General features: G+C 49.7%; 1 protein-coding gene across 1 annotated transcript in view; it reads right to left on the reverse strand.

Annotated features, from left to right (window-relative positions):
- The window catches only part of Lhpp (phospholysine phosphohistidine inorganic pyrophosphate phosphatase), a 92,494-nt gene that overhangs the window by 64,693 nt on the left and 7,189 nt on the right, over positions 1-20,612 (reverse strand). The window contains exons 2-3 of the mRNA XM_052196803.1: positions 6,464-6,651; positions 3,104-3,257 (exon numbers count right to left, since the gene is read on the reverse strand). Coding sequence (XP_052052763.1) covers positions 3,104-3,257; positions 6,464-6,651 — 342 coding nt within the window. The remainder of the gene's footprint in view (positions 1-3,103; positions 3,258-6,463; positions 6,652-20,612) is intronic.

The following is a 20,612-nucleotide window of genomic DNA, read 5'->3' on the forward strand; positions in this document are numbered from 1 at the left end:
TGCCTGGAGAGGCTGCCACCCTCCGGAAGCAGTAGAACCCTTTCTCTAGGATTGAAACACCCCACCTTTCACCCGTCAGAATCTAGAGGGCTGGAGGCCCCACTCATATCAAATCAACCATCACCTACGGCTGAGTGTGCCGATGTTCTCACCCAGCCAAGAGCAAGCAATTGCTATTCTCATCATCCCTTTTCACCAATGCATTTATCCAGGCACTGCCCGTAATCTGGAATAGTCCCTAGCAACGATGAGACCGCATTCAACAAAAATGAGCTGACATAAATGACCTATAATATTACGTTTTCATTATGCACATGTTCTAATGCAGGTTTGCCAACTGAAATATCCAAGGGCAGAGTGCAGATCAGTGAGTTAAGCAGTCCAAGTGTGCCCAGCTCAACAGGCACGAGGGCCCAGTCACCAAAGCATCAGATGGAAATACTTCCAGCAGGATGCCCTGCTGCCTACAAGCTGGGCAGGGACTCCAAAGCATCACGCAACCTCAAAAGTATAAGCTTCTGAACTTGTGGTGCTGTTTCTGTTGACCGGGTTAGACATGCACAACCTTCTGGAAATCAGCTCACAAGATGGATAACTGTGTCACAGGGATATCTGGTCACTGTGTACAAAGCCACTCACAAGCTTCTGTTTGCTGACCCTGGAACAGGCCAAGGGGTCTGGGGAGATGGCTTGCTATGTAAGACCTTTGCTATACAAGTGTGAGGACTGGAGTTCAGGACTTCAGTTCATATAAATGCCCGAGGGACATAATGGCCCACCTGGAGTTCCAGCCTTGGAAGACAGAGATGGAGGACACTTCAACAAGCTGGCTAGTGAGAATGGCCATAGCTTTGATCTGTGATCAAAAGATCAGAGATGCTGCCTCACTGAATAAGGTGAGACAGAAGATGGACAGAAGATGATACTTCTGACAACAACCTTGAGCCTCTGTACACATGCACATGTGGGAGCACACACACACATGCACACACATGTGTGTGTGCCCATGTACATGAAAACATGTACATACACACATGAAAATAGAAAGAAAAAATACCTACAGCTTATAAAACAAGGTCAAGCCTGACTCCCACATTAGTTTCTTTTTCTTGTTGCTGTGGCCAAATACATAACAATGTAAGAAAGGAAGGAAACACAGGCTCACAGTCTGAAGGTCTCAGAATGCCGTGGTGGAGAAGCACGGAGCAGAAAGGGGTGGATGCTGGTCCTAAGTCAGCATCTTCCTTTCCCCTTTCCCCTTTCCCCAGGACACTTGCGCATGGATGCTGCCCATGTTTAGGGTGAGTCTTCCCTCTTCAGCTAAACCTCTCTACAAATACCCTCACAGATCCATCCAGCAGTGTCTATCCTGCATGATTATAAACTCTCTCATGTTCACAGCATCAGATGAATGTACACATCTGTAAGCACTCATCTGCTTAACACACCCAAATGCTGGTGTTTGTGCAGTGATACTGCTAAGACCTTCCTCTTCTTTCTGTGATTTCTAAGTTTCTTCAATGAGCATGTGGTAAGGAGAGATGCTAGCAGGCTTTGGGCTATAGCTCAGTGGTTCAGCCTTCCCCGGCATGGACAAGGCCTTGAGCCTAGTGCCCAGTACTGAGGTGAGAGGGAAAATCGCTTTGTTGGTTACCATGACCCATGCCTGTAACTCCCAAGGTCAGGGGGTAGAGGCAAGAAAGTCACAAGTTGAACTAGATAGAGCAACAACTAGCTTCAGGCCAGCCTGGGAGTATGCCAGGCCATGCCTCAAAAATGAAACAGGGTTGGAAGGACAGCTCTGCAGTTCAGAGGACTTGTTCTTACAGAGGACCTGAGTTTAGTTCCATGAATCCACATGGTAGCTCACAAGCAGCCATAACTCCACTTCCAAGGAGTCTGTCACCTTTTCTGACCTCTGTGGGGAGCGGGCATATATGCAGTGCACATAAATACATGTAGGTAAAACTCTCATACACATAAAAACTGTAAAAAGTGGTGGTGGTGCTCACCTTTAATTCCAGAACTCAGGAGGCAGAGGCTGGTGGATCTCGGAGTTCAAGGCCAGCCTGGTCTGCACAGTAAGTTCCAGAACAAAGAGAGCTACACAAAGAAACCCTTTCTTGAAATAAATAAAAACAAACAAACAAAATCTTTTAATTAAAAATGAATTAAAAAACACTAAAAAACTAAAATAATAAAATAATGTAAGTAAGGGAGAAAGATGGAAGGGGAAGAGAAAGATGTTAAGTAAGCATTGCTTTCTTTTAAAAAAAGATGATGCCAGAGTACATCCTGACTGCCCTCCAGAGTCTGCATCCTGACTGACTGCCCTCCAGAGTCTGCATCCTGACTATGTTCCTGAGAGCTGATGGCAATGTGGAGAGGTGGGAAATCCTTAGGGAGGTGGGGTCTAGTAAAAAGAAGTTAGGTCTCTAAAGGGAACCCTTTGAGGGATCCTGGGACTCCCCCTCTTTCTCTCTCTGCTTACCAGCTTCCATGGGGATGAGCTGGACTCATCTCCTACCATGATGTCCACCCTCACCACAGGTCCAAAGTAAGGTGCCACGAAGCCTCTGAGATTGTAAGCCTCCCTTCCGCTGTTTACCTCAGGTATCGCTGGAGTGACGAAGCTGACTAGCACAGTGTTCAGGTGTGTACTAAAAGCACGGCTGAAGCATGGAGACCAAACCCCAACTTTATAAAGAAGGCACCCAGCACCGAGCCTGGAGCATCCTCCCAGACCCCAAGCCTAGGAACCGGTCCTGATTGTTCTGTGCCATGTCCTGTGCTAAAGGACCTTTGCTTCCTTTACCATAAACTTTGGACAGTGGACGCCTGGCCTTTGAGGTCTCCTCAGGGCTGAAGCCCCCACCCCTCTCCTGGCCCAAGATTCATACAGAAACCTGGTTGGGCAGCTCTGGAAAGATAATTAAAGGGGGGAAAAAGGAAGAATGACAGGAAAAGGTGAGGGAGGGAGGAGAGACCCTGTGCTCACCACTCCCAAACCACCAGTCTGAAGCTGTCTCTCCTTGGTCCAACTGCAGAGGACCACACCGCACAGGGCAGAGCTGCCCGGCACACTCCATTGGCTGTGACTCACCCTTTTCCCAGGGATATAAGCACGGGGTTTTCCAGCTCCATCAGCACTTGGAAGGCTCTGTTCATGTTCTGATAGGAAAAGGCTTCCCCGGCATCCGCAATCACCACACAGTTTGGGTTGGACATATCAATGTCATCAAATTCTGAGCGGACTCCTGCAAAGGCAAGAGAGACAGATAGCCCTCAAGCCCAGGACGGGGCCTCTTCCCAGCTCCTAATGGGGGCTGCCTGACAGAATATGTATTTCAGAACAGCCTTGTGATGGTTTGAATGAAAATGGCCCCCTGCAGGCTCATAGGGAGTGGCACTATTAGGAGGTGTGACCTTGCTGGAGAAGGGTGTCACTAGGGGTGGGCTATAAATACTCAAGCCAGGCCCAGTGTCACCCTCTCTTCCTGATGCCTGTAGATCCTGATGTAGCTCCCTTGCCCAGCTCTTCCTGCATCATGTCGCCTGCATGCCACCATGCTTCCCGACTAAACCTTGAAACTGTAAGCCAGCCTCAATTGAATGTTTTCCTAAGTGGTATCACACACCTTTAATCTCAGCACTTGGAGGCATAAGGCAAATCCTAAGAGGGTTTAAGGCCAGCCTGGTCTACGGAGGAAGTTCCAGGACAGTCAGGGCTACACAGAGAAACTCTGTCTCAGAAAAAAAAAGAAAAAAAAAAAAGGAAATAAAAAGAACTGCCTTGGCCGTAGTGTCTCTTTACAGCACCAGAAACCTTAACTAAGACAGACCTGAGGCTGGGAAATCATCCAGCATAAATATACTGTGGTATGTTCCCTACATGGCTAGGAGCAAGGACGCAGCAGTACATGTAGCCCCTATGGTAAGCCTTGAGGCTGGGAGAGGAGCTTTATACAGAAGACTACGTTCTGTGAAAGAGAGGGTTACCTCAGCAGGCCTGGCTTGCTCGAATCCTGTACACACCAGACAAAGGCCTGCCTTTAAGACAGGCCCTCCAACAGCTCTAGGGAGAACCTCAGGGACCCTACGAAATCCTATTTGATAGGAGGGGTTTGTACTCCTGACCCACTGGGTCATACTGGGTCAGTTTGATCTCGAGTGAAGTGTGCGGATGGAGAGGGAGTCAGTCCCTAAGGTCTGTTGCATGGGGGCTGTGTACTTAGATGACCAGCCCTTCTCAAAAGAGTGCAGGCACCAAAGCTCCCACGAGCTTCCCTGTTGCCAATCTGCAGTGTCACACTTCACTGCCGAGTACATCCAAGGGATGCTGGGATTTCACACCTGGTTTCTCCTGCCCTTTGCCCTGCACAGTTCCTCCCTTGTTGAACTGAGCTGTGGTCTTTCACTGTACCCAGCTTTAATCCCAAGGGCAATGTCTCTCTGAGTCCTGGGAGCCCTTCCAGGGAATCACTGAGACCTAAGGTGGTCTTTGGGGTCCCTGGATCAATTATACATTGCATAGCTCTATTGGTATGAAATCCTAAATAGGTACATTTATTTACATTATCACTAACAACTATCACTGGGGGGGAAGGTTGGGGACTGACTGAAGCGTGTGCAGGAAGCTTCAGGATGATAATATTGGAAATCTCTAGGGGTGTGGGATTCCAGGGGCATGAAAATTAAGGCCAGCAAAAGTGCAGTAGAGAGCCAAGGCCAGGCCCACACCTTTACTCCCAGCAGCACTCGAGAGGCAGAGGCAGAGGGGCAGAGGGGCAGAGGATCTCTGTGAGTTAGAGGCAAGCCTCAGCTACAGATCAAGTTCCAGGACAAAGAAAGATACACAGAGAAACCTTGTCTTAGAAAAAAATAAATAAATAAAAGTGTAAGAGAGGTTTGAGCTTCTCACTGTATGTAAAATCTTACATCAGCAAAAAAGAAAACAAACTGAGCATATACTGAGCTCTATGATATTCTGAGAACTGTACCAACATCCACTGGGGGATGACTCAAAAGTAAAACTAACGGACAGATGGAGGCATGGATGGATGCAGAGCCTTCTCTATGTCCAGGAGTCGGGGAAAATATTTTAATAGTGTGTGTGTAAGTTTGTGCGTGCACGCGTGTGGACTCGTGCACACATGCATGTGGAGGTCAGGACAATACTGTGTGTCTTCCTCAATGGCTCTCCACTGTGTTTGCTGAGATATATCTGAACCTGGAGCATGCTAATTAGGTCAGACTGATGGCCAGCAAGCCCCAGGGAGCCTCATGTCCTCAATCCTTGGATTATAGGGGTACACCACTATGCCCAACTTTTCACATGGCTGTTGGGGATCAAACTCAACTCCTAGTGCCTGTGTAGCAGGCGCTTTACTGAGTCATCTCCATACCCGGCTCCCAAAGTAAATGTTTTTGAGATTATTTATATATTTGGACGATTTTCATAGTAATATGAAAGAAAGAAAACATCAGTAATAAAATCCAGAGAAAGTCAAAGCCTGAAACCAGGTATGTTTACTGAAAACACAAGCCCAGCACCCGAGGAGGGACACTTCCCCTCCCACCCCCCCCACCCCCAAGCTTCTGTTATGGCGGCTGGACTCCTTGGTTAGCACCAATGAGTCAATGCTGCATTCGCCACGACTGCCCGACTTCTCTACCCCTCTTCCATGCCTAACAACCCTGGCAGGGTTTCTAACTACAGACAAAGGATGTTAGGAAGAAGATTTTTAAAGGCAGAGCATGATTCCCTTAATTGGTGCCAGGGCAATGGAGTCCACCCTCCAGCCTTCCAGAGAGCGCTCTCCTCCTCAGATGAGCACCCTGCCTCTGCCCAGAGATTTGTCAAAATGAAACAGGTATTGAGGGAGGGAAGCGCAAGGAGGGAAGAAGGAAAGAAGGAAACAGACAAAAAGTGCAAGTATTTTAAACAGTCACCAGAGAAAACCCCTCCCTCTGCTCTGAGCCACAAAGCTCCCCACTGAGGGCTCAAGGATCTCTGGTCTTGCATTCAGACCAAAATCATCTGAATTCAGACCTTGCTCCAAAAGCCATTTGCAAATTTCACCCAACAGCAGGACTAGCTATCACTGAGGCAGTTGGAGGCCATGGGCGGCAGTTTTTGGAAAGCTATGGACTGCAATCTCGATTTGTATATTCTCATATCCATCAGGCTCTGCTGACAGGGGCATCCTGAAGCTAGCCTTGAGGCTGGAGGTTAAAGGGGGATACTTAGGGCCTCATCTTACCTCTCCCCCATCCCCCAGCAGGAAGCCTCATGAATGCTGTACCCGGAAAACTCACAAGTGCATTGGAAGAAGTCAGGCTTGCTGTGCATGTGTTTCCCATGATTTGGCCCAAGGGGCGCGTGTGCATGTGCATGTGCATGTGCGTGCATGCATGCATGCGTGTGCGTGTGTGTGAAAGGGCATGTCTGAGGCAGGCCTACCTTCATGAATGAGCAGGTGTGGTCGCAGGCCTCGCTCTTTCAGGATCTGGCAGGCGGCTGGCGCAGGGGCAGTCACCTCTCCTTCTGAGATGTCAAACCCCAGTCGTTGAAGCAGCCCCACCAGCTCTCTCCGGGATTTCTGAGACTCATTGGTACAGAATCTCACTTTCAGCGGGGACCGTTTCAGTCTAGGGCAGGAAAACACAAACCAGAATATGTTTAGCATAGAACATGGCCTCCTGAGGAGAGACGGAGGAAAGGACTTTTGTAAGGGCAACTGGTTAAGTAGCAGTGCAGATCAAGTCACTGTGAGTTGGTGAGGTGGACCGGACAGACACAGATGTGTTCAGGCTAGGATTTCACAGCTGGAACAGACCACTTCTGGATATGGAGAATGCTGGCAGACCACATCTCTACGTCTTGTCTATCCTTACATGATCTGAGTGAGCTGAGACTTCCCAAGCTCCCCCTACCTCTGCTTGGAACGCTTCACCCCACCCCCACTACAGACATGTCACCTTTCCACCTGGGCCACTTTTATCTGACACTCTAGACCCACACATCAATTCCCCACCACCATCCACCTGGCCCAGCTGCAAGCCGCCTCAGCGTGCTCACCCACAGCTGTTTCTCTACCTCATTCCACAGAGCTTGCACTTCCCATGTCCATGAGTTACTAACTCTGGATCCACACTTCTCCAATGGGGTAAGGCAGAGGTACCAAGCTGAGGTTTGACTTCCCGTTAACATCAATAATCAGGGAACCCCACTCTGCATAAACCCAGAATCGAGGGTCCATAAAACAGATGCACTGAAAGCCAACAGCTGTTGAGGGTTGTTCAGGAGCTGTGTATACAAACGCTAAATTCTGAACCCCAGGATCTGATTGTCCCAGACCTGCCCTTGTTGTATAAACCTTGCTCCCCAATGTAAAGTTTTTAGTTAAATAAAAGTGGCTACAGACAATTACTGCAAAAGAATACAGGTAGGCGTGGCTTTGCTTACCAGGCTGCAGGTTGCAAGGAGAGAAAGAACAGGAGAAAGAGAAGAAAGAAGATGGAGAGAGCAGGAGGTCTCCGTTAGACATGATGAACCAGGAACACGTGGCCGAGAAGTGTATCCTGAGGACTGATGGAGCAGAAACAACCCGGATGAGACACGAACAGCAAGGAACCTGGGGGCACAGCTGGGCAGCTGCCAGACTAGCACAGAAAAATAGTTTAGGGGTAATCACCCAATAATTGTGCTAAAGCTGATTAAATAAATCAGTAAGACTCTACCTTGATTATTGGTGGGGGAGGGGTGCTGGCTGGGTCATACTAAGAAATAATAGTTATTAATAGCACTTACAACAAACAGCACCATGACCCTTCCCTCAGAGTGTCCTGGTGGCACTTAGGTGAGTTCTTTAGACACAAAGTCACAGGAAGGATACCTGGAGAGGCCCCCCATGAGATGACATTCAACCATCTATAGATAATCACTGTGCACTTGCTACACCCTGGGTGCTGGGAAGGAACATGTATTGTGACCTTCCCTGGCCATAGTTCTCAGGTAGCATGGAGGCTGGCTGGCAGCAAACAAGAAGGATCACAGGAAAGGCAATTTGCACCTGGGAGGAGAGGGGCCACGAAGGATACACATGGGAGAAGGGCCCTTGTGAGTGGTACCATCCCTGGGCTGGTGCTCTTGGGTTCTATAAGAGAGCAGGCTGAGCAAGCCAGGGGAAGCAAGCCAGTAAGAAACATCCCTCCGTGACCTCTGCATCAGCTCCTGCTTCCTGACCTGCTTGAGTTCCAGTCCTGACTTCCTTTTGTGATAAACAGCAATGCAGAAGTGTAAGCTGAATAAATCCTTTCCTCCCCAACTTGCTTCTTGGTCATGATGTTTGTGCAGGAATAGAAACCCTAAGACACTCAGCAAAAACAAACAACTATGCCGATGGTCACCGTCTCACTGGTCTCCAGGACCCTGGGAGGCCGTCTTGACCTCATGCATCCTGTAAGCTCTGTTTTTACCATTGATGCAATCCAATGTTAAATGCCTGTGTCTTAATAAAGGGCATACATATGGTCAAGGAATGTGCTCTTTAGCAGTCTCCTTACAGATATGGCCTCAGTCAAAGAGGTGTCACATGACAGACCCACTCATGCCAAACTGGAGCTTGAAGTCAACCCCTATTGATGGCCCGTGAGTCCCAACCCCAGTGAGGACATAACTTATCTCATCTCACAGGTTGTGAAACTGAGCCCCAGAAGGCCCAAGGCTTTCCATCCCATACCTTTACAAGAACACCCCGGTCCAGGAGAGTTCTGTGGGCTAAGTGACTGAGAAAGAGAACTGGCCTTGCTGGTGTGGAGCCTCACCCTCCCAGGTCCTCAGTGGCTGGCAACCTCCACTGAGTAAATGGGAGATGAGTCTGATGATGAGCCTGGGTGGTGAACCAGAGAAGACAGGATGAGCTGGGCATCTGCCTGCCGTGGAGCAGAGAGTGAGCACCACCCTCTTTCCACCATGTCTGTGATATTGGCTCCACTCTGTCTCTATTATTGCCCCTACTTCTCTAGAACTTCAAGTATCTTCATTCAGTCTTCCAATTTATGTGTTTATTGTCCTTCTCCCCAACCCACATACTCTGGAAATTTGGCAATGTGGCCTGCTGGATTCTGTATGGTATCCCCATGCTAGGCATACAGGGAGTCCTTGGAAAAGCCTAGAACACTTTAACTCCCACTTCCCTTAGGCTGTCTCTGATCCTGTGGGCTCCCTAGCTCCCACAGAAGCAGGTGAGTTTCAGGGACCAGCCAGGGTGCCATTTATGAAGAACTCTGTAGATCTATAGCCTTCGGCACACAGACCACACCTTTCACAGCCTCCGTGACTCACCCCTTTCTTATTATTTGTCTTTCCTAATCAGAGGTTTATGAATGACCAATTACTCTCAGTGGTTAATTGCCCTTCATAAAGATGGCGTTTTTATTTTTAAATTAGGCAGTTAATATATTGTGACTAATAGCATCACCTTGCGTATTATGGATGGGTCTTCATCGATTGGTGCCTGGAATGTGTGATTCACACCCAAGTTAATGGAGCACGTGAGTGAAGAAGTGCAGGGGTCTCAGGGGACTAATTACTGCTAATGAATGGTGATGTGACCTTCTCAGAACAGTGAGCAATCGGTGTGACAGCGAGATGGCAGAGCCTCACATCTGTCACTCCAAACACAACTTCTGGTGAGGGTGGGAGGGGGCAGTGCCTTGTCTCTTCTGAGATACCAACACGAGTTGTTGGAAATCAGTGTTTTCTATATGCTAGCTTATCTGTCCAGGGACAGTGGGGTGAGCACTATGTATGCAGAGCTCTCCATCTGTAGAGTCCTGTCCCTTTGTGCCACCAACACTGCCCCCCTTTTGATATGTCAACATAGACCCTGTGACCACCAGGGGCCAGCCCATGAGGTCTCTTTATTTAAAATCACTGAAAATCACTATGGCAGTCAGTCTTAATTGTTATTAAGAAAGTACAGTGTGGGCTGGAGCGATGTCCCGCTGACTAAGAACTTTCTGCGTTACAGAGGACCCAGGTGTGTCTCCCAGCACCCATGTGGCAGTTCATGACTGTATGTAACTTCAGTTCCAGGGGTTCAGACAGCCTCTCCCGGGCCTCTGTGGGTACTGTGGGTACGCATGGTGCAGAGATATCCACACACATAAAATTAAAGATTACATTTTAAAAATTTAAAGCCAATAAAGCGCCAATGCAGGTTTTCATGGAGTCTTGGCTCTGGGGAAGCACTGTCATTGTGCTGAATATTCATGGCCTGATCTTGTCTTCACACCCCAGGGCAGGTCTTCCTCACAGGTGAGGAAACGCATTCCCCACTCAGGAGAAAGAAGGAAGTCTTCTATAAGAGAAATGACTCAGGTCATCTGGCCCGAGAGCACAAAGCTTTTAGGGCCCTCAATTACATACGAACTTTCAAGCAGGCACAGAGGAAAAAGTGCCCAGGACCTTCAAATGTAGCACTGTGCCCCAGGCAGGGCCCACAGACCCAACTATCTGCTCTGAGGCATCCTACTCTGGGGCTGGGGGTGGGAGGGTGAGACGTGTGTGGGCCTGACCTGTGTGTATACCTAGGCAAGACGCTGCACACCATTGTGAGCATGTCTACATTGTCTACACTGAAACCCTAATGCTTGCCTCCCGTGGTGTGTGTGTGTGTGTGTGTGTGTGTGTATGAATGTACTTGGAGACAAGGCCTATGAGCAGCAAATTATGACTAAGTAGAATCATAAAACAGAGGTGTGTCATATGATAGGCCTAGTATCCTCAGACACCCCACAGGCTGGGTGTGGTGACATATGTTGTAACACCAACATTGAAGGCAGAAGCAGGAGGATTGCTGTAAGTTTGAGACCAGCCTGGTTCTCATAGAGAGTTTCAGGCCAACCAGAGATACATAGATATCCTACCCCCCAGAAAACCAAACTAAAAGATCCCTGAGGAGCCTAGTGAAGCTGTTCTCCCTCTTTTCCTTGCTCCACCAACTCTCTCAATACTCATACAACAAGGAGATCGTGTGAATGCACAGTAAGATGGCTGTCACCAATCAGCCAGGAAGAAATATCACCAGAACCCAACCACACAAGCACCCTGGTCATGGGCATCCAGTGCCTGCAGCACTCGGAGGAAGAAACATAAGCAGTGTAAGCCGCAGCTTAGTGGTAACTGTCACAGCGACCCAGGCAGAGGGAGCCTAGAGACCATAGTTCTATCTCTCTGTGCAACAGTGTTGCATGCCATGGGAGGCCTAGACCAGACTCCAGAGCATGAGGAAAGCTCAAAAAGGCCCAGCTTCCAGAGCGCTGATGAAGGACAGTGGCTGCAAGCCCACCTCAACACCCGAATGCCTTGAAGGGGATGCCTCCAGGCCCCACTAAGATTATGGTCAGAGTCTTAGCCACTGACTTGGCCCTCAAAGAGCTCTACTTCCGGTGACCCAACGGGATCTTTGAACTGACCTTAACCTCAGCCAGCAGGCCAGGATGCTCCTCTGAGTGACAACATCGCCCTGTGCAATTACTGTGCATCAGATGAGCCAGTCCCTTACAAATCACCTCGGACTTTACACATCTGCTGGCTGTCGGGCATCTGCCAGGAGCGCTCACCCGAAAATAATGAAAACCCTCTCATTACTGTTCCGTGGCAGGTAAAGTGTTAGGACAATTATTGGACATCCTGAGTGACCTTGGGACAACTCAAAGCCTGCCCTCTCCAGCTTGCCAAAGGGCTGAGAAGCTGAAGAGTCATGAGCTTCCCTCAGAGAGACCAGAAAAGGAGGCCAGGCAGGGCCAGGCACTTGCCAGAGAAAGACAGCCGGGTCCTTCCTCCTCTTCCCACAGCCCAGGCTTTTGTTGCCTCTATCTGCCCGGAGGTTCTCTCATTATCAGCGTCTTTACCTTCACTGTCCCCTGGATCCGAACCCTATCCTTCCTAAGGCAGCTCCATGTGCTCTTTCCTCCAAAAGCCCCATCTTACCCTGTTCCCACAGAGGCCATCCTCCACTAGTTACACCCTGCATCACACTAAGACCTCCTTCCTCCTGTTGCTCTGCCAGCTCTGAGCTCCTGGAGACCAGAGCTGTGACTTCAGCATGTCATGTCCTTTACTTCAATGGGTGTTACACGAACAGACACAGCAGAGGACCCCTGGGGACAACTCCAGGGTACTACAGCTATGAGGCTGTGGGAGGAGTCAGGGTTTCCAAAACCAAAAGAGGTCATGGAGACCACAAGAAGATAAGTAACTACTGAGTAGGTTCATTGGGACCTTATGGGACAGGGCCGTCAAAGTGTTTAAACCATGTGTTTACAGGCTAAACGTCCATGAAGTAATCTCGAACTCGGGAAATGGTAGTTCAAAGGCTCACTGGGGTCCATGATAGGGAGTGAGTAGCACATTCTTGCATGGAGCTTATCTGAAAGCCTTCTGGTTTCTGTCCAAAGTGAGTCTGATGTGGTACCCAAATCTAGCGCTGCAGATCCGTTACTGGGAGTGACCTATGACTCAGATTCCAAATTGCATCCAAGGCCCACCTGGTACCAAGAAGCTCATGTGACTCCTTCCACTACTCTAACCACTAATCCAGCTCAGACCTCACCTAGGGTGGGATGGAGGGTTTCACATACTATTGAAACGGGAAACGGCCGTGAGAGGCCACTTCCTGGAGGGATGTGTCAGTCAGTTACTTTTCTGCTGGTGTTGAAAAATACCTGGTAAAGCAACTTGAGGGAGGAAAGGTCTGTTCTGGCTCCCAGTTCAAGGGATGAACATTCCATCATGGTGGGGAAGGCACGACAGCGTTTGAGGCAGCTCGTCTCAACTGTGTTCACAGCTGAGAAGCACAGAGAGATGAATGTTAGTGCTCAGCTGGCTTTCTCCTTCTTACTCAGCCTGGGACCCTAACTCATAGAATGACGTCAGCCACATGTAGGGCGGGTCTTCCCATTCTTTGTTAGCCACTTTAGAAAATCCCACTCAGACAGGTCCAGAGATTTGTCTCCACAGTAAACCTAGCTCCTGTCCAGTTAACATGCTGTACGAACCATCACAAGGGAAGAAGATCTTAATAGTACCTCTAGGGTTGTTTGAAAAATGCAGGAAGCTCCCAGGGTCCCCAGCAGCCAGAGAGTACCAGAATGGGTTTGGTTTTTAGTTTAGTTTGCTTTGGTTTAGTTTCTTGACACAGAGTAGACCAAGACAGCCTTAATTAAAACAACAACAACAACAACAACAACGAAACCAAAAACCAAAATTAACCCTCTTGCCTCGGCCTCCTGACTAAGTATGCACTAGCATGCCTGCTTTTCAGTCTTGTTTCTTTCTTTCTTTATAAAGAAGGTGCCAAGGAGTCCAAGAGGGCTTCAAAGTCAGTATGTCGCCAAGGATGACCTTGAACTCCTGATTCTCCAGTTTCCTCCTAAAATGGGATTATAAACCGCCCCATTTCAGAGTTGTCACTCAGAGGGCTCTCAGGCTACATGCTGGAGACACTATCAAGACTGGCACAGAAGAGACACACCTCTGAGACCTCCATGACCTCCCTACTCACTGACAGCAGTGGTGGAAGGCACCAAGCACAGCCAGAGCATGGCTGGACCTGCTCCACTTCCCGGTCTGGCCTTCCCACTTGACAGATGTGCTGGCCCACCCAGACCTCCCCAAGCTCCAATGGACACCGTTGAGCAGTGTCCCATGTGTGTGGTCAGTCTGTGTGGTCAGAGTCCAGACTCTGCGCAGAGAGCAGAGCAGCAGTGCACAGTGGCCAGGCCTTAGCTCCCCTGGATGAAGGCCATTAAGCCAAGTGCTTTCAGGAAGATCATGTGACTTAGGCAGGCCCCCAGCCAGGGCCCTTACAAAACACACAGTACGCCTTCCCTCTGCTGGTGCCCACACCACCTGCCCTCAGAACACCCAACCACTGCGTTCTCTATGACGTGCTTAAGCTCAGATCACAGGGACATGCCAAGGCCAGAGCATCGATTTCGTAGCAATTGACAAACACGTGAGTCAAGCACATGAACTTGGTAACCGGGGAGATCCTGGTGACCCTCCGACCTAAGTGGGTCACACAGAAGGGAAACTGAGGAATATGAAGCATGCTGGAGATAGCCGTGGGAGCAAATCTCACTCTCCAGCCCTGCAAACTCAGCTGGAAGGCAGTCATCCTCAAGGCAGTGTCCTTGAACAGGCTAGACAGTTGAGTGCCAAGCAACCTGAGGGCGAGGCGAGGCGAAGCTGGGCTCAGAAAGCCGATGTGCCTCGCATGGTCCTGCAGCTTGTTGCCTATGCCTCTCCATCCCCGGGTTCCTCATGTATGCAGCAAGGCATTCTCAGCGGATACCAGATAGGGTTGTTGATTCGATATTTAAAGAGACATTTGGGAAGTACGTGGCAAATTGCAAATACTCAATAGTAAGTGTCACTATATGGTGACCTGTGCTAGTGTTGGGCATCTCAACCTTCCAGACAGGTTCTGTCCAATAGGAAGCCAGGGTTTCCATGAATTAAGACCAGAGGAGAGGAGCCCAGAGTGAGGGAGTTCTACTGAGGGAGAAGCAGCATCGGGACTTGGTAGGTATCCTGGAGGCACCATGACAGCGAGAAGTCAACCCTCCCCCATCTCATAACAGGAAGCAGTGTTTGAGTCCTGCTTTGCCAATCAGCTTCTCCGTCTGTCCTGGGGGCTTGGGCATCATACATGAGCTTCATGGGTTCCCTGTGCCACACTGAAGGTAAATCAATTATCTCTGATCCAGAATACCACACTGGCTGCTTTGACTTCCAGGGGTGATCCTGCCTGCCAGGCCGGAGATCACAACCCAGATAATAAATGTTACTGCTCCGGCTACAGCCTCCCTCACTCACCTAAGGCCCTCAGCCTCCTTCCGCTAAGTTCAAGTTGACGGATCAGTTATGACACCAGCCCAGACAGATAGATGGGGATCACCTGGAATCCCAACCTCTAGGGCGACAGTTCTCAACCTATAGGTCATGACCCCTTTGGGGGTCACATATCAAATACTTACGATTTGTAACAGTAGCAGGACTACAGTTATGAAGAAACAATGAAATAACTTTATGGTTGGGGTCACCACAACCTGAGGAACTGTATTAAGGGGTCGCAGCATTAGGGAGGTCCAGAACCACTGCTCTAGGTAACATTCTTCTTGAACTCAGCAGTTCAGGTCTCCCTATGTTCTGCACAACAAAATGAAATCTTCATCTCAAAAGCAACCAGTGAGGTGAGGTGGTTCTACCAGTACAGACGCCTGCTGTCAAGACTGGTCACCAGAAAGCCGGGCGTGGGGCGCACGCCAGAGGGTGGTCCTGAGGACCCACGCGGTGGAAAGAGAGAACTGACTCCTGCAAGTTACCATCTAAGTTCTGCATGTGTGCCATAGCACAAGCACACACACACACACACACACACACACACACACACACACACACACAATGTAAACTAAATAAAACCATGAAATCATTTTTAAGGTATTCTACATGTTAGTATTCATGCATTTTTCTGGCCTGCCTTCAGGGACCTAGCAATTGCTTAGGACATGACCTGCCCCCTCCTTACCCTGCCTCCCCCTCCCCCACAAGCTGTCAGGTGTGACAGGTATGTCCTGGATACAGACCAGTCAGCCACTCCAGCTCTTTGTTGTTCTCAGCATCTCCTCTATCTGTTCTCCGTGGGTGCCCCTCCCAACCCCCCACACCCTTTTTCTCTGCCCTCATGGCTTTGCTCCCGTCTGTCTGCCTGTCTACATGTCTACTCCTCTGCCTCTACCTCTTCCTCAGGTCCTCACTCCTCTCCCCTCCCTCAATAAGCCCCTTTACCCCAGGTCTGTTGTAGGTCATAATTTCTCAGGGGTACACTTTGATTCGAGGGCCCACTAAATGTACCCCCTTGCTACATTATATTCCATAACACTGTATATATACATTATCCTATAGCTTTCTTATATACAGTCCAGGTACAAACTAATCAAAAGAGCTAATTCTCCTTCCCAGCTACACAGAGTCTGCAATGTGGATAAGGTGTCATCCAGAGATTCTGCAGTCTGGACAAAGCACTGTTCAGCCACTCTGTCTCCTGACACACTTGGGTAGTCGCTGGCGTACAAATCAGATGTGTGCAGTCGACCTCCCCCAACCCCCAACCTCACCACCCTCACTCCTCAAAATGCCTCAGGGCAAGGGCAGTCTCTGTGTGGCAAAGTTCAGAAGAGGAAGAAAGCTGTGCCACAAATGCTCTGTGCTTTGGAGGGAACATAAAAGAAAGGGCACGCAAGACCCACAGGGTCAGTCCAAGCGAGGCAGGTACTGTGACAGACTTTTCTCTGAATCGAGTGCTGGCAGGGACATTTACTGAAGGAAGTCACCTATGTTATGAAACTTCAAATGTTGGTTGACATTACACAATAGAAAACTCAGAACCCAGGATAAAGAGTATGCTGCTCTGGTCCGTGCCCTCCCCATCATGGGTCACCTGTGGACAGGAAAAGGGCAATACTTAAGATCACTCAGTCTTACCATCAGCTCTTGACCAAGGGTAGAGACCCTTGCCTGGGTGGAGCCACCAGAGCTCCTGGTCGGTAGGGTAAACAAACAAACGCAAGCAAGTACCTTCCCCAGCTGACTCCCGGGCTAGCCTAGCCCACAGGTGGGACTGAGAGGAAGCACCCTGGCCCTGTCCACACTCTGCATTGTTATAGCTATTCCTGGGAACCTTGTCCTCATGACTGGATGCTGTCCTGACAGCTGAACACTGAGGTCCTAGAGGTGAGGCCTAGCCAGATTTCAAAGCAACCCTGACCCTTGCTGCTGCGCCCAGACTTTCTGTATGGCATCTGGATTTCCACAGGGTCCCTAAGATTTCTAGTCACCCTGAGGACCGATGAGAGGAGCCACAGGAAGGCTGGGCTGTAGGCCTGGCTCGACATTCTGGGTGGGAATTGCTTTATGAGACTGCCATGAGCAGAGGCCAAGCCGGGTTCCTTCCGCTGGCCCCCAAAAGGCCAGTCTGGCCTAGGCTGGTCCAGATGTGCTTTAGTGGCCTTCTACAGGATGCTGTAAATGCTCATCTCCTTTCACATGCAGATGCCTCAGGGCCATCACCAGGGCCTGCCCAGCCGCCCCAGCCTTTGTGCTGCAGCCCCTGCTGTGCCCAGCCTGCCTCTGAATGGCTTCCCTCAGGGAGCGCAATCTGCCCACAAATGGGCTCCAATAAAGGACTGTTTGGGGGGCAGGATGGGGGACCCAGGCGGGTTACAGATGTCCATACCTGCCCACAGGTCCTACAAGTCAGTGAGTCCCACCCAGCCGCTTCCAGGACTAAGTGTGTGGATGGCGGATGTAAGAAAGACTCCACATGGGAGGGGTGAAGCTGCCCCTCTTCCATCTCGGATACTCTTAGGTTCACCTCTCTGGATCTCAACTCAATGCTCATGATGCTCATGGGACCTGCGGCCTGTGAGCGTCTGCAGCCCAGGACTTCCACCCACACAGTCCAGGCTCGGCCTACTTGACACACTAGCCTACCCAGCACACGCTGTTCACTATTGGTCTCCAGGCCATGGCCACACTGGCTCCACCAGGGCATTGGTTTCTAGCCACCTGGCTCACTATCAGATTCTCTGGGTCTAGAGCAGGGTTCCTGGTACTGCAGGTGTCCAACTAATGTTTGCTGGGTGTGTGGGCAGATGCATGCATTTCTTTGCCTTTAGTGAGAGAGAACTCAGCCTCATTTCTGCTTCTCAGGACCTCCACTTTGGAGAGAGCTCACTGGGCAGGTGTGGAAGTGAGGGAGGGAGGGAGCGCCTGCCTGCCTCTGCCTGGCAAGCCTCCTTCAGGTGACTTCCATCTCATTTTCAAAAGCTAAGCTTATCCTCTTCCCGTGCTTTCAGTCCCCCAGTAAGTGGGAAGTTTCTAGGAAATGTAAAAAAAAAAAAAAAAAAAAAAAAAAAAAACACACACACACACACACACACACAAACAAAAAACTGTCACCCCAGAAAATCCAGAGAGAATAATGGAAGACAGTGAGCCATCCTCTCCTAGACTTCAAAAATGAAGATGCCTCCTGGGGGCTGCGGTGCCTGGGAACTGCCAGGGTCCCATCCCACCCCCACCTCACTGTACTGTCCCTCTGCGGCTGAAGACCTTACCCCAGGAACCTCTCTGCACTCAGGCAGAACTTCAAAGGGAGCCCTGCACTTCAAGGGGTCACAGAGGGAAAGGTGGAAAGATCCACCAAGGCCACACAAACCAGCTGGATGGCCAGCTGTGTAGCCTGGCAGGCTGGACTCATCTGTGAAGGATTCTGGGAGGGCCAGTGTTGGCTCAGCCACCCAGAGAGGAAAAACACTCCCGGAAAACTTCAAAAGCAGGTGTGTTTTAACAGAGGGCAAACCTCTTACCCAAGTCTCTGGCACATGTCACCGGGGTTGGGGGGGGAGCTGTGGGGCTGCCCCACAAATGAGCAGGAAGGTTTGGCCTTATAGAGAGGCCAGGGCTGCTTGGAAGCATTCTCAGCAAAAGCCACAGAAGAAATGAGGCAAGAAAAGGATTGTCAGTCAAGAGAGAGCCAAAGGTCACTTGAGCTGCTCCAGTAGACCAGGTACAGATTTAAGGACTTCATCCAGTAGCAAAGGAGCCAGGGAGTTCAGAAAGATCAATGGTAGTCCTCTGGGTTCCCCCTCAACAGGAATAATCTCACAGGCTTCAGGAGGGGCCTGTCCCCTCTGCCTGCTCCACAGCAGCCTTCAGGGTATTTCACGATTGTTGTCACATTTCACAGTGTCACCACACCAGAGGCACCCCTGCTATGCAAGCCTGTAAGGGGTCAAAACAGATCTTTCTCATTTCTTTTTTAAGATTTATTTATTTTATTTCCTCTATATGAGTGTTTTGCTGGCACATATGTTTGTGTACCACATGCATGCCTGGTGCCTGCAGAGGTCAGAAGAGGCCATCAGATCCCCGGGAACTAGTGTTATGGATGGTTGGGAGCTTCTAGGTGGGTGATGGGAACTGCAGTGTAGTTGCTGGTCCCCTGCAAGAATAGCAAATGCCATCTCTATAGTACTCAAAGCACATCTTAGCAAAGTTTTCCTACGACTAGTCAGAAGACAGAAGCCCAGAGCCCACAGGGTCCTTCCTAACACCACAACCCTTTGCATCCCTTTCTTGGGCAGCACTGTGACAAGCTAGGAGTGTCAGTTCAGAGGCAACCATTTAGGGCAGTGGTTCTCAACCTGAAGGTCAGAGCCCCTTTGGCCAACCTCTGTCTCCTAAAATATTTACATCATTGTTCTTTTTTTCTTTCTTTCTTTTTTGGTCTTTTTGTTTTGTTTTTGTTTTTTGAGACAGGGTTTCTCTGTGTAGCCCTGCCTGTCCTGGAACTCACTTTGTAGACCAGGCTGGCCTTGAACTCAAAAATCGACCTGCCTCTGCCTCTACCTCCCAAGTGCTAGGAGTAAAGGCTTCCACCACCACTGCCCAGCTTATCTTATTGTTCTTAACAGTAGCAAAATTACAGTTATAAAGTAGCAACAAAAATAATTTTATGGTTGGGGGTCACCACAGCATGAGGAATTGTATTGCGGGATTGTAGCATTAGGAAAACCGAGAACCACCAGTTCAGAGGGAAGCCTTGCCAGCCCCTTCCTCATCAAAAGGCCAGGCACAGGTCCAGGGTGGCAGGTAAGGGCCTGCTCTGGGTCTGGCAGAGTAGGGTTCAGAGGTCTTCTTTGCTATCCTAGCTCGGGTACGGAGTGAGCTTGCCTCTCTCTGAGTCTCCAGTAAGCCTGCTAAAAAGGTAACAGCAGGCCTGGAAGTGATGGTGCACAACTTTAATCCCAGCACTCAGGAAGCAGAGGCAGGAAGATCTCTGAGTTCAAGGCCAGCCTGGTCTACAGAGCTTGTTCCAGGACAGCCAGGACTACACAGCACCTACCTTGGACATCAGAGAGTTATAAAATCACTGATGAAATGCCTGTGGGTAGAACACTCACCCTCAAAGCCTAGCTACCTTGCTGCCCCTGGGAGATACTTGGACATCGCCTACCTGGGAGGTGTACTATCCAGAGCCACACTACTGTCTAGAAATCAAAGGCTCAGACAAGGGGCATCTCCTCCTGCCAGTCCGTCAATACCTGTGCTCCTGACAGGAGAAAGAAAAAAAAGATGGAGACAGGGACCAAGGCTCCGTACTGTCACACTATTTTTCACCAGGCTGGAAAGTAAAAATGACTCTGCTACTGTTGGTGATGAAGGGGACATAGCTCTGCAGAGCCACCCTCAGTAGCCAGAGGAACTCTGCTAGACATTCAGAGACCTCATTTCAGGCCAAAACAGGAGTCGTGGCTTCAGTTCTCATCAGATTTTTCAGGACTGGTCAGTTTATGAAGCAGAACTGGAAGTTTTGTTGAAGATATTTTAAAGTAGGCGTAAGCACAAGGCTGAAGAGAGAAAGAGGGGCACCAGAGGGAAGTAAGACATGCCCGGATGCACAGGTATGCGGAAGAGTCACAAGCAATAAGACATACCAAACAAAGGATGGGCCTCTCACTAGGTACAAGTAACT

The sequence above is a fragment of the Apodemus sylvaticus genome, chromosome 1 (assembly GCF_947179515.1).
Source record: "Apodemus sylvaticus chromosome 1, mApoSyl1.1, whole genome shotgun sequence".
NCBI lineage: Eukaryota > Metazoa > Chordata > Mammalia > Rodentia > Muridae > Apodemus > Apodemus sylvaticus.